At 42.2% G+C, this 12,646-nt stretch overlaps 1 protein-coding gene across 4 annotated transcripts in view; it reads left to right on the top strand.

The window, feature by feature from the left end:
- ptprub (protein tyrosine phosphatase receptor type Ub) overlaps positions 1 to 12,646 on the top strand; it is a 147,377-nt gene that overhangs the window by 67,087 nt on the left and 67,644 nt on the right. For all 4 annotated transcript variants that reach the window (XM_068569314.1, XM_068569312.1, XM_068569311.1 and 1 more), the window contains exon 3: positions 11,922 to 12,193. In XM_068569314.1, coding sequence (XP_068425415.1) covers positions 11,922 to 12,193 — 272 coding nt within the window. The remainder of the gene's footprint in view (positions 1 to 11,921; positions 12,194 to 12,646) is intronic.

Here is a 12,646-nt window from a genome sequence, read left to right as displayed (position 1 = left end):
AGAAAAGCCCGTCGCTGGATTGTCTTCTCCTTCTCTGAGTGTCGCAGACGGCGAGGAAGACTTCCATCTCAGGTCTCATTAGCTGCTGTAATTTGCAGTGTCATCCTGGAGAAATGTAATATTCAGTTATTTATTTATTCGCTCATTCATTTTCTCGACCCTGTTTTTTGGGGCCTCGGGGACGAGAAATGACCCCCAGACTGCATCAGGAAGGGACCGTAAAACACTTTGAACAGGTCGCCTTCCATCGCGGCGATGATAAATTTAGCGTTTTCTGTTCGAAGGGGGGCATACAGGAAATGAATAAATGGAGCCCCATTAATTTGTTCTATTTTATCTTCATCCTCCTGGGGCGCTGAGAGGCAGGACAAAGAGTAGGTCAAAGCTGAGGCCACGATCATGTTTTAAGCATCCCAGCAGAGAAGGTCAGATAATCTCTCGACTAAAACTATACTCATTCAACAGTTGAGGGGATATATTCTGCTTTGCATATCGCTGCACTGTGAGCGGGGGGGAGACTGTATGTTTTCTCATCTCTATACAGGGGGAACCGCTAACTGGGATGAAGCCCTCAAGGCCTGGATGCCGCAGTGAAGCTAAATGGGCAGGCTTTACCGAGGAATGTGTGAATACCCCGTAGGCGGTAAATGTAGGGCAGCGACGAGGAGCCATATGTGTATTGTCTGGAGCCGTAACCCCGGAGAGTCGCACCTGAGTTTGAACATATGCTCGGTGCTTAATCTAACATGCATATAATTAGATATTATGTAAATATTAATTCATGAATGTGTCCACAAACACGAGATTTTATGCAAAACCAAGTAGTTAAAGAATCCATTAAGTACGAACCGTGCATGGATTATGTCTGAGCTCTCACTGCTACAAAAAAACGTAGCTGTTTAAAAGTTGGAATCACCTGTTATATCGGTGTTTTTTCATCTTTTTTTTAACCTGAATAATTGCAATTGTATCATAGTAGAGATAAAACTGAATACTGCACCAAATGAAGAAAGTCCTGTCTGCCATCTGGCGGCACTCAATCAAGCTTTTGTGGCAGGCGATTCCAAACTTTAAATGGCATTTCACTCCCCTAATGCAGAAAATAAGATCTATTGATTGTGATGGATGGGGGGATATAAAAAGACCTACGAGCCACAGTGAATCCAGCACTTATTGATATTATATTTGCTGTTCTGGAAGCTTCGGGGCTAATTGTGCTGTTGGGGATGGAGCGTGTCTTTCAGGAGCTGTGTGATGTGTTCTCTGAGGGTGACGACTGGCTGATAAAGTGCTGTTGAGTGCTAAGGGGCGAGGTTTATGGATTTCCGCAACACCCGTGGGGGGAAGGATGGGGGGTGGGGAGCAGGACTGCAACCCGGTCCCAACCTCTTTCTCCACATGTTTAATGTGTGTTTTTTCTTCCGCTTCCCTGGCGTCCAGTATGTTCTAGGAGGAGGCAGCTATCCAGTGTGGGTCATCACAGCAGCCCGTCAGCCGCATGCTCCCAAATGCAAATCCCAATTAATTAAATTCTTATAACAGCAAAGCAAAACAAAAGGTATTTGCAGGTGATTGCTGTCCTGCAAAATACCACTGGAGCAATAAACATGATTATTAATAAAAGGCCTCTACATAGTCTGTCTCAATTATACACACACTTCCCTTTTGATTATCGTACAGTTAATTTATGATGCCAGTCTCAATCGGCTAAACACATTTTATTGCTGACCTGCAGGGCTCTATAACATGTTCATTCTGCAGAACAGCAGTATGGGCCTGCACTTTGACCAGACTGCTAATGGTGATGCATGGCTCATTGGTGAGCAACTTCTTTCCTTTTTTTTTCCTACAGACCGAATGGGGACCACATTAATCTGGCCTCTTGGTTATCCAGTTTGCAGTAGAGGTTACAGCCTGACCACATGGTTGATTACATCGCTGACCAACCTTCAGAGCCGCCAGGGGTGACCTTATCCTGGTTGTCGCGTGTGTGCACTCGCGCTGACGTAGAGCCCACAAAGCTTCACGGGGGCTAGCTACCTTCTGTCGCGCCGGGCATCAGCTCTGCGTTCATCGTTTTGCATCAAACTATGGGAAAATATCTGACTCGAGGATGAAACTATTCGATTTTGGAAGTCAGAGGTGAAAAGTCAAGGTCATCTCGGGAACGCGTCGAGCGAAGGTCTTCAAATTTGGCGCAAACGTCCACTTGCATTCATGGTTGAACGCATTGGAATGTGTTCAAATGTCACGAAACACAATTTTGTCCATTACTCAATAATTAATATGCTTATCATGACAATTTCACACACGCATCTAAGAGGATAAAAAGATTAATTGATGACATTCTGCAAAGACATGGGAAAAAAAAGACGTGAGTGGAGGCAGACAAACACAAGGTGGTAATTACATTTTTCTTTTGAGGTGCTTGATTTGAGCAAATATTACAGGTGTTTATGGCCCATTGTTTCTGCCAGTCAGAGTGCCTCCGCCCTACGAATCACTTCTTTGACCGATCTGCAAAGTTGAAGTTCAACACTTTCTCAACAGCTCCGTTTTGAGAGGGTTTTATGAATTCTAACAATTCAAAATGCATTAAACAACAACTTTGCAATTATTCTATTCATTTGCATCTCTGGAAAGCTGAACTAATCTTTTTTAATGAGTCACTAATTTCAGTCATACGGTAAAAATCTGGGCAAATATGTAAAGGATTTTCTCCTGGCGCTTTCCAGTCTGCAGCCGACATTACCTCTCTGAATGGCTGTGGTTCGGCGCAGGAATTTTTTTTTTTGTTGCTAATCCTGAGTGATTCCTGTGTTGATTTGTCTTGACACTTAGAAATAAGTAGTTCTACTATTTCCAAAATGCTTTGTCCTTATTAGGACTTGCATATGGTTTAGTCTGCAGCCGGTTGGTCAGCTGTGCAGCCACCATGCAGAGCTGAGAGTATGCAGGACTACACAGGGTGATTTTACTGATTAGCACACTTTCAAGCATTGAGGAAGAACCAATCAGTCAACTCACTCGGTGTGCTATTTTTGAAGGTCAGTTTCCTTCAAGTGCTCTTGGAAAAGTTTCCACACCAAATTATGATTGACTCCGGATTTGACGACTTTTAAAATATTAGAAATACTTTGTGCTCCAGCAAGACAATGACTCGGAAAGAAAGCACACAATTGAGTTTCCAAAAATGCATCAAACTGAGGACATTGTAGTTCAGTCAGTGACTGTGTCAATTACCCAACACTTTACAAAGTACACCGCAATACAGTGCACTAACATCTGTAGTGCACTCCGTCGCTGATAAGCGCTGTATTAAATTAAATACTTATGTTAACCACTTGGCGAGAGTGACATACGCAAATCTGCTCGCGATACCCGCGAAACTAAAACTGACAAAATGAACGCACTTCTTGCCGTCCTTTTGTCCCCTGTTCACCCCTTGTGGAAAATGGGGACACCTCCACAATCACAGCAGCATATAAATAAATAAATAAATGAAAAGCTGGAGGAAATAGCTCCTCCTCTTCCGCTACGTATTCAAGATGGCGCCCGTTGAGGGCGAGTAGTGTCCATCGTTTTTACCCTGCTTTTTCTTGACCGTTTGCAGTGCGCCATCGGGTACTTTCAGTGCACTGAGCTCTGCTGGTTTTGTCAGCGTGGCGCCCTCAGCACTGAAAGTCAGTGCTCGAAGTGCTCAAGTGTCCGCTAGTAGACACACTTTTGTGTCTCAAACCCGAGGCCACCATCGTACGATTGACGTTGTAGTTACTCGTAACAAAGTCCATCCTTTCAGAGCTCATTAGTGTGCGGTGGTTAGAAGCTCACCACTGTAAATGTATTCTAAAGTGCACTGTACTAACTATACGCCATTTTCTTTGAGTGTCCACATTGTGAGTGTGAATTTTATGCTCGATGTATAGTCGCCCCAGAAATTTCCACAATGGAACAAAAGGAATCAGTGCCATGCCGCGCACGCTGCTTCTGCTAACAATGAGTCTGTGCAACACAGTCTGATGCAAAATGATAATGGCTCCCAATTTACTGCTGAATATAGAGTACTACAGTAATACATACTACAACCACTGAGAGTCTGTTACTGTGTATGGTGCATGGTGAGGGTTTTTCTTTTTTTTGACAGAATTAATTAAGCCCAAATAATGTGTTTTCCATGAGTTATATTGGGTGCTGACCAACTGAGGGATACTAAAAGTCTACATACTACTTCCTCCTTTCCTTCCTATCTTTTGTCATGTGTCCACTCATCCGCCTCTCTCCTGGGCAAATCTGCCAGTTGATCCTGAACTGCCTGGAGGACAATTCAAAAGGTCAATGAAAGCAGACTGTTGAGAAATTGCACCTTTCCTCTTTCCCACCTCCCTCTCTCTCTTTTGGAAAAAAAAAAAAAAAGACAACAGCACTTGCTGACATGGCCTCATCTCTCTCAAGTGCTGGAAGGCACAGGCTACTTCGACAATTGCAACACTCTTGTATTTCATTTATTTTGTGCTCGAACATCAGTACTCAGCCGGCCCCCCTACTCTATCTCACTCTCCATTTCTATCCAGTGCGCACCAGGTTGTCCCCAGAGGTGTTAGTAATGGTCTTCTGGCTCTCTCGACTTGAGGCGATAAAGATGCAGAGAAAACAGTCACAGCTCTGGGCTGGAATGATAAGACGAAGTTAAAAGCAGAAAGTGAGGATGGGTTGTTCGGATGGTAGACAAAAGCAAATGTACTGGTAAAAGGTTAAGAGCGCCCCGTGGCGCCTTACAGTCTAATTCAATATTTTCCTTTCTCTCACTTGTGGGACTGTTTTTCAATTTAAAATTGGAATTAAGGAGAATAGTGAAGTTATGAAATGAGGACATAGATGTTCCAACAATGTTTTAACGTAAAGTCTAGTCAAGACAGAGATGAAAAACAATAATTTGATGAAGTGACGACTGTTCCGTTATTCATGTTTTTTTTTGTTTTGTTTTTTCGAAATAAATGACTGAAGAGCTGTCATTTGAAATTGATCTCCAATCAATAAGAAATACCAGAGCCAGAGGGGCGGATAGTGGCAAAGAACAGAACATGTCGATACCTATTGTACACTTTGAATATTTTAAAGTTGCAGGATGGAGGCGCTGCTTGATGGATGACGGCGATGATAATGAAAAATGATTTGAATGGGCGAGAACGAGGATGACGGAGGTGGAGCTGTGAAGGATAGTATGAGAGAGGGTGAAAATGAGATTAGGTTACGCTCTTCAGGTGGCATGTCAGCCTTGGGAATGAAAAACCTGTCAGTCCTTCATGGCCTTATGCAAAGCTGGTCGGGGGGCTCTATTGATCCATCTGCAATGGAGAACACCGCTGTTCTCACTGGTTTAACGTTGTTGTGTGTGTGTTTGTGTGTCTGAGCAGACAAGGAATCTGTTAATTAATGTTGATTAACGTGAGGTTTCACAACATCACATACATCGATATAGATAGATAGATATGTACTTTATTAATCCCCAGGGGGATTTTTTTTGTCATAGTAGTGTCCCACACTAACAAACATCAAATGGAATAAACTAAACGCACAAAATAAAATAATGAAATATAAAAAAATATATATAAACGAATAGAAAATCTATCTATCGATACACAAACAAATTATATATATATACTCACAATGGCATAGCCATAACTTTAACATTATTTATTGCAATTGTATAATTGAACAGTTGCTGAAGCCCAACCGCTCACAGAGATTGTCGAGTCATAGCTTAGCAACGTCATGGCAGGTCTGTTGAGTTTTGGATTTCCTGTCATGTTGAGGTGAAATGTCAGGCATTGTTATAAGAGTCATTTTTATCAGTTTGTAGTTTGGTGTCTTTCAAATCTTTCCAAAATCCAAAACACATCAGCAACAGTGCCTCCTGGAGCTAACGCTGGCTTTGTTGAACCAGCTAGCTACAGCTAAGAAAATGGCTGCTAATGTTTTGAGGAAACTGTTGTGCTGATTTCTTCTCGAGTATAAGGTCAGCCCCTGGATTCCCAGTAGGAACGCTGTCATTGTGTGTCATTGTGATAAGTCGATTAAGCCTGTGTGATGTCTTGTTATTGCACTGTCCCTGTGTGAGTGCTTCCATTAGGAGGGGGAACTTGTCTCTCCTCTCAACGGGTTTCTTTTTATCCTCTGTTTATGTTTTTTTTATATACCTACAGGCTTGCCTTAAATTATCCAACGAGATCAGACAAAAACACACACCAAAGAATAATTAGCTTAGCCATTTACTCTGTACAGTGATGGGCAGTAAACACATTAACGTCTGATGTTAGCGACAAAGTGTTTATGTCTTTGATTGCAGCGTCTTTCACTGAGAGCTCTTATCGCTCGGTGAACAATCTCACTACGCGACGAGGCAAATTTTTTTTATTTGTCAGCCAGTTTTTCCCAGAGGGTGACCAAACATCAGGGAAACGACAACACTAATGTGCCTTTCAGGGCATTGGCCAGAGCTCTACTCTATTTATTTATTTGTTACTGAAGGTTATTGCGGACAGCAGCAAATATAAAGACAGTTTTGGGACATCAGAACCTCAGAGATTGCGTCTGCAATCCCACATGACCTTCTTAGAACAGAGTCCAGGGCAGAATGAAGGCGCCTGGTGAAAAGACGAGCATCAAGGCCAATGTGCTGAGAGCTGGCCAGTAATGATACGGAAAGCAGCATCAAGGACGCCTCTTAAACCCAAACACAGCCATTGAGCCTATTATATTCAGACCTCTGCTCTTTGTTTTTGGTGTCGCAGAGATTTCTTGGACTCTGGCCTTGCATGTCAGGGGAACAAAGTTTTAATGAATAGTTCATACAGAGAAAGGCTCCATACATCGGAGGAAAATAAATAGAAAAAATATGCGCTAGCCTCCTGCTTTCATGTTTCACAACTCCCACGTCCACAGCTCTGCGTCTTATTTGCACTTTGCCAGTTTCTGACCTTCTCACCTTATCCATCAATGCGGCACAACTCAAACTCCACCCTGTGTTTATGACCCCGCTTTGACCTTTTTGATCTGTTGAGGCTTGCCACAGATCGTGTCACCTGCAGCCTGTGACCAGGTTGTAGTCCAGCCGTGCTCCTTATGAATTATGATGTGCTGGATCAGTCCTAATCTTGTTATGAATGTTCTTTTGCCCTTGGGAGGGGCATCAATAGATGGATGGAACGTTATCAGATTTCCCGATGCTTTGGAGGATTATTTATGAAAGGTGATGTCTTGTGTGTAGGGGGAATTTTCACGGTGGTTCTAAACACTAAAGTTTGATCTGATTTAGTTTCCATTTATTTTCCGGCATTTACCTTTTTGATGAAAATGGAAGAAAAAAAATTGAAAGTTATTTCTATGAAAAACAGAAGAGGAAGCCGAGCAAAACAATAAAAAAATATGATACGATTACAAATGTGACAAATAAAACAAGAATACAAGCTTGTTCCACAGAGACGGGGAGCCTAATAAATCCAGGTGAACAATCAGATACAGTTGAGATTCTTTTGTTTATAGCCTGACACGCTCATGTATCTAGTTTGAAACCTCAGGGCACCTGATTGAAAAGGCCACACTTGGTCATCAGACAATTTGTTGGAACAAGCAGAAGACCTGTATCTGTAGGCCGCCCTGCGACTCGTGGGATTGACATATCTATAATGTAGCTGGGAGTCTGACCATGTAGAGTGTTAAAAGTTATCAGTCACATCTTAAAATCAATTCTCAAACTTACAGCAGGAGGCAAGAGTGGTGGGGAGGTTGTTTTCTTGTCCTTTATCTAAGGAGATAAGATAAAAGAGATGAGAGCATGGATGACTTCATGCAGATCTGTGAGAAAATTACAAATAATTATTACAAATAATAATCGATCGAAAAAGAAGATTAAAAAAAGAAGACAATCTAGATTATGTAGGTATTAAAACCAAGAAATGTAATTTTGCTTTGCCCTTTTAAGATGGAGTATCCAGGAATATACTACTTGAGTGATTTCAAAACGAGGGAATTAGAGGAAAAGTATGAGCAGGTTGTTTTCTAATGAATAATAAATGGCACATGAACATTCTAGGAAAATCTGTATACACATATGAACAGAAAATAGCAGTGGCCCTAACAATGACTCTGGGGTAACACCGCAAGTGAGGGAGGCAGATGTGGAAAAACATCTTGGAAAACTGTAAAGCTTCTGCTCGCTGTTTTTCTGTACTGGCAACATAAATAGTGTTCAACCACATCAAAGGTAGAGATTAAACCAAGCAGAAGTGTCCAGAACTAGCATCAAGAAAGTTGTAGTGACATTGATGAGAGCCGTTTGGGTGTTTTAGTTCTCAATATTACAGGAAATATTTTTTACCCCCAAATACCTTCCTTCCACTGGACTCGCCAACAACACAAACTTATGGTGCGAGTGTTGATGACAAACTGAAAGTTACAGTGAAAGTGCACAAGCATGGAATTAATGAGAATGACTTTCAGTTGAGGAGTACTTTTTTTAGAAAGCCAAGGATTTGTAAGTAGTAGAGCGTCATGACTTAGTCAGCCTGACTTGAAGGTAACGTGTCCTTAATCACTCCAGCTTTTTTAAAGATAGTCAATTTATCTCAACCTTGAGACAGGAACACAATAACTGACTTTCAGATAATATCCACTAGTCCTTCATTGAAGAGGGTCCAGTCTCTCAAATGTGAGGATTTTTTGCTTTTACCTGTTTTGTATCATTGAAATAGCAAAACATTTTTTAAATTTTTTTAAATGTGTTGAAACCGAGATTCCAAATACATATTTTCCATTAAATTATGCAATTATAATAAATAAATAAAATGCTTTGTACTCCTTCATTCCTTTGGTACAAACATTTTGTAAAACTTTGCCAAATCACACAAACCAAAATGATGCACAATGTTGAATGAGGTGCAATGGACTATCTCACGATAGATCAGGATTACTGCACAGAATGTGTCCAGGACCTCAATTTATTTTTGCCACCATGTTTAATTCATAGACATTTTCATACATCATATGCTCTCACTTACAGCACCCTATTAATTATAAGACTTCACCTATCTTCAATTTGAATCTCAAATGAGGTCAGAGGGCGGCAGAAGGACTGCTTCACGTGTCCCCACGTGACATGATGGTAACGTGCAAAGTCAATAGAAAGGTGTTAATGATGTCTTTTCTATAAAACAAGGGGCACGTGTCCAGAAAAAAAAAAAGAAGCAGCGTCGAGGACAGTACGGCTGAAGCACTGCAGCCCAGCTATTATTTTATAAGTCTCTCGGGAGCCTGGAGGGTGCAGGAGAGGAGACCGATTCTGAAAGATCTAATTAAGCAATGCGAAATGAGAGTGCAGAGATCCTCAGCCCGGGACGAGGCACAAATCAGGGGCTGTTGACAGTGGGCTGCAGAGCAATAGGGCTTTGCAGTATAAAGGCCGCTCCTCCTGCCTCCAGCTAATGACCGTCCCTACTTCTTTCCCTCAGTGTAACTTCCTTTATACGGGTTAAGGGTTGTGGATCTCATTCTCATTATGTTAAACATCAGCCTGTGAATTTAGGTGCTCTGTCTTATTTGCACTGAAGGAGGTAATTAGTGTGTCTTTAGTAAAGAAGCTGATGACTCCATCACTTGTCCTGTTTTTTTTGTTTTGCACACAGCCAATGGAGAAAAAGGGGACACGAGCGAGTTCTTTTTCTTGCGCCGGAAGAGCAAATACAAGTTCTCTGCTCATTACTCGTACTGCTGCACTTGTGCCCGCATGGCGAGTTGTTGGGAAGGTGTGACAACATTAAGGAGTATAGTCTGTGTCGAGGATGCTTCACAGTCGAGAGGCGCACACTGCGTGGGATGCTCAGAATGATCTGTCTGACAATCCGGCGTTCGCATGCTATTCCATCGGCGTGGAGAATAAAATGTCTTCAGGACACCTGGCGCCGAGGCAGAGGCTGTCTGGGGCTCATTTCAGACTGAGCGCAGAAAGACCTTGGCATAGAAAGACAACAGGCTTGATTATGTGAGTACACAGGAAGGTCTCCCAACATTGTTGTGCTAATCACGTTAGCGGGCACAGACTCAAGGCGGGACAGATGCTAGGCAAAGGGCAATGGGGTTATGTTATCCTGATTAGAGGAGGCTTTCGGGGGGGAGGGTTGTGAATCTCGTTCCCTACCTCGGCGTCACCTTGCAGAGGGAAAAAACTTTCTCTTGCACAGTCTCTTGGCTTTTTCTTCCATTGTGTTCTGTGTGTCTCCCTCCAGTATTCACATTTAGTGCCCTAGCGGGCACAGATTTAACGAGGAACTTCTTTTTTTTTCCCGGTTTTCAACCGCGAACGCGTTACACAATGAGTTGGGGGAGAAAACGTTCATTTTAACTCCTTGTAGATTCCCCCTTCTTACAGTGGTTAACTGCAGATGTGCTCCTTTATGACACGTTTGCCTTGGTTTATACAAGTCGGCTTAACACAAATCCCTCAATGGTTTATATACGTTTCTGTAAATCTATAACAAATGAAAAAAACCTGTGCTATGGACATATTCACAAAATAACAACTGTTGTCATTTATACTTTATGCTTTATTACTTTATTATCATTTACATATTCTGACTACAATTTTATATTATATACATTTCCTGCTTTTTTCTCACTGTATTGATCATAATGATTTATTAAAATTCTTTTGTTTCTTTTGTTTTGATTAATTTAATAATCTACATATATATATATATATATATATATATATATATATATATATATATATATATATATATATATATATATATTATTGATAGCCTTCAGTCTTACTACATAACTTACAGTGCACACTTGTAGTATATTATGTCTCCTTTATTGGCTTTCATTTACAATGAAAACAACGCAGTAAATTAATAGTAATATACCCCAAATATGTCTTTTGAATGTAAGCCTTGAATAAAAAAACACCGACCAAAACGTTATTACTGCCGGAGGGAAAACGGGCATTGCAGACACAGTGCTCATGTCTGTTTGGCTGCTTTCAACTTCCAATTTAAGATGATTCAACACCGCAGGCATTAAGCTGCTTGGTAACTTTTTTAAATGCTTAACTGCCTCAACTTGTTTAAGATGTCTGTTTCTGCCCCATAATATAAATCCTTATTTCTTCATCATTCTTCATGTCTATTAAAGTTCAGGTAGCCGAGGTTAGTATCACACAGCTTTGTAGCTAAATCTGTGAAAGCTCCGGTTCTCAAGGGAAGCTCGTCACACGCCTTCGCACTTCAACACCCACACCTGTTTATCAGCATATATACATTAGGGAAGCAGACTGGCGCGTTGCAGCCTTGTGAAAAGATGAGAACACGGGATTTCCTCCTCTTGACAGGATAAAGCGAATCAGATGTTAGCGCGACGCGAGACGAACCTGTGACGATAACCTGTGTTTGAAAAGGCTCCGCTTCCCTTTTGTGGGGCAGCTGTTCTTTCCCCAACCTGCGTGTTGGCTGTACCGCTCACTGCTTTTGCAACGGCAGCACTTATTACTTTACTTGTGATCAATTTAGTAAATAAGTTGTAGAGAACGAGAGAAGTTGTCAAACTGACTTCTTCCGCAGGCTTACACCAGGCATTCAATAAATGCTACACGCTAACAATATGACAGTCGGTGCAGAGGGGATGGATAGCAGATACCTCCCAGTTAAGATTTGGACAGATTGCCTACAAAACCAACCGTCCTGACTTTTAAAACCCGTAATATTGGGCGTGCAGAACATGAGTTCTTCTCTGAAGCTTCAGCCTCATACAGGAAATGGTCGAAGGAACCAAACTATTCACAGATGACAGAAGTTTTAAACTGTTGCGATGACCCATTAAGTGCGAACACTAAGATGAGCTGATGCATTTCTTCTGCTCCTTTCCAGGGTCCTATATGTTGGTGAACTCTTCCCAGCATGCCGTGGGTCATCGTGCTCAGCTGCTGCTGCAGACTCTGAGTGAAAATGACACGCACTGCGTCCAGTTCAGCTACTTCCTGTACAGTCGCGACGGCCACAGCCCGGGGGCCCTGCGGGCGTACGTTCGAGTCAACGGGGGTCCGCTCGGCAGTCCGGTTTGGAACACGTCCGGGTCTCACGCCAAGCAGTGGCACCAGGTGGAGCTGGCGGTCAGCACCTTCTGGCCCAACGAATACCAGGTACAAACTCTCTCTCTCTGTCTCTCTCTCTCTCTCTCTCTCTCTCAGGCCGACACTCGTTACTCGTACGTGTGATGAAGCGACTAATGGATCCTTGATTTCAGGATGTGCTAATGGCACAAGATGCCCCTCTGACACAGAGTTTAACAGTCAAGAGAGGTTTCATTTCCGTGATTTCAAATCTGCAGACCCGTGTACCGACATCTTGTTCAGTTGAAAAATGCGACACAGTAAGGCTCTGTTGATCACCACTCATTTTAGCCTCGAGGTGAATCTGGTGTTAATTACTTGCATTTGCAATTTAATTAGCATGGATTCCCCTGTGAATCTAGCTAACATTAGTGCTCAAGGGCCCTAACTAGTTCTTTTGTGGGCGTGCCTGGTAGATATTCCAGCTACTGAAGCCTGTGTACTGTGTATTCAGCCGATTCTGACAATTTGCTTGACATGTCA

The sequence above is a fragment of the Clinocottus analis genome, unplaced genomic scaffold, assembly GCF_023055335.1.
Source record: "Clinocottus analis isolate CAN_PGR_092001 unplaced genomic scaffold, fCliAna1.0.p SCAF_9, whole genome shotgun sequence".
NCBI classification, from domain to species: Eukaryota; Metazoa; Chordata; class Actinopteri; order Perciformes; family Cottidae; genus Clinocottus; species Clinocottus analis.
The sequence above is the reverse complement of the archived record's forward strand: the minus strand, read 5'-3'. Positions and strand labels throughout refer to the sequence as shown.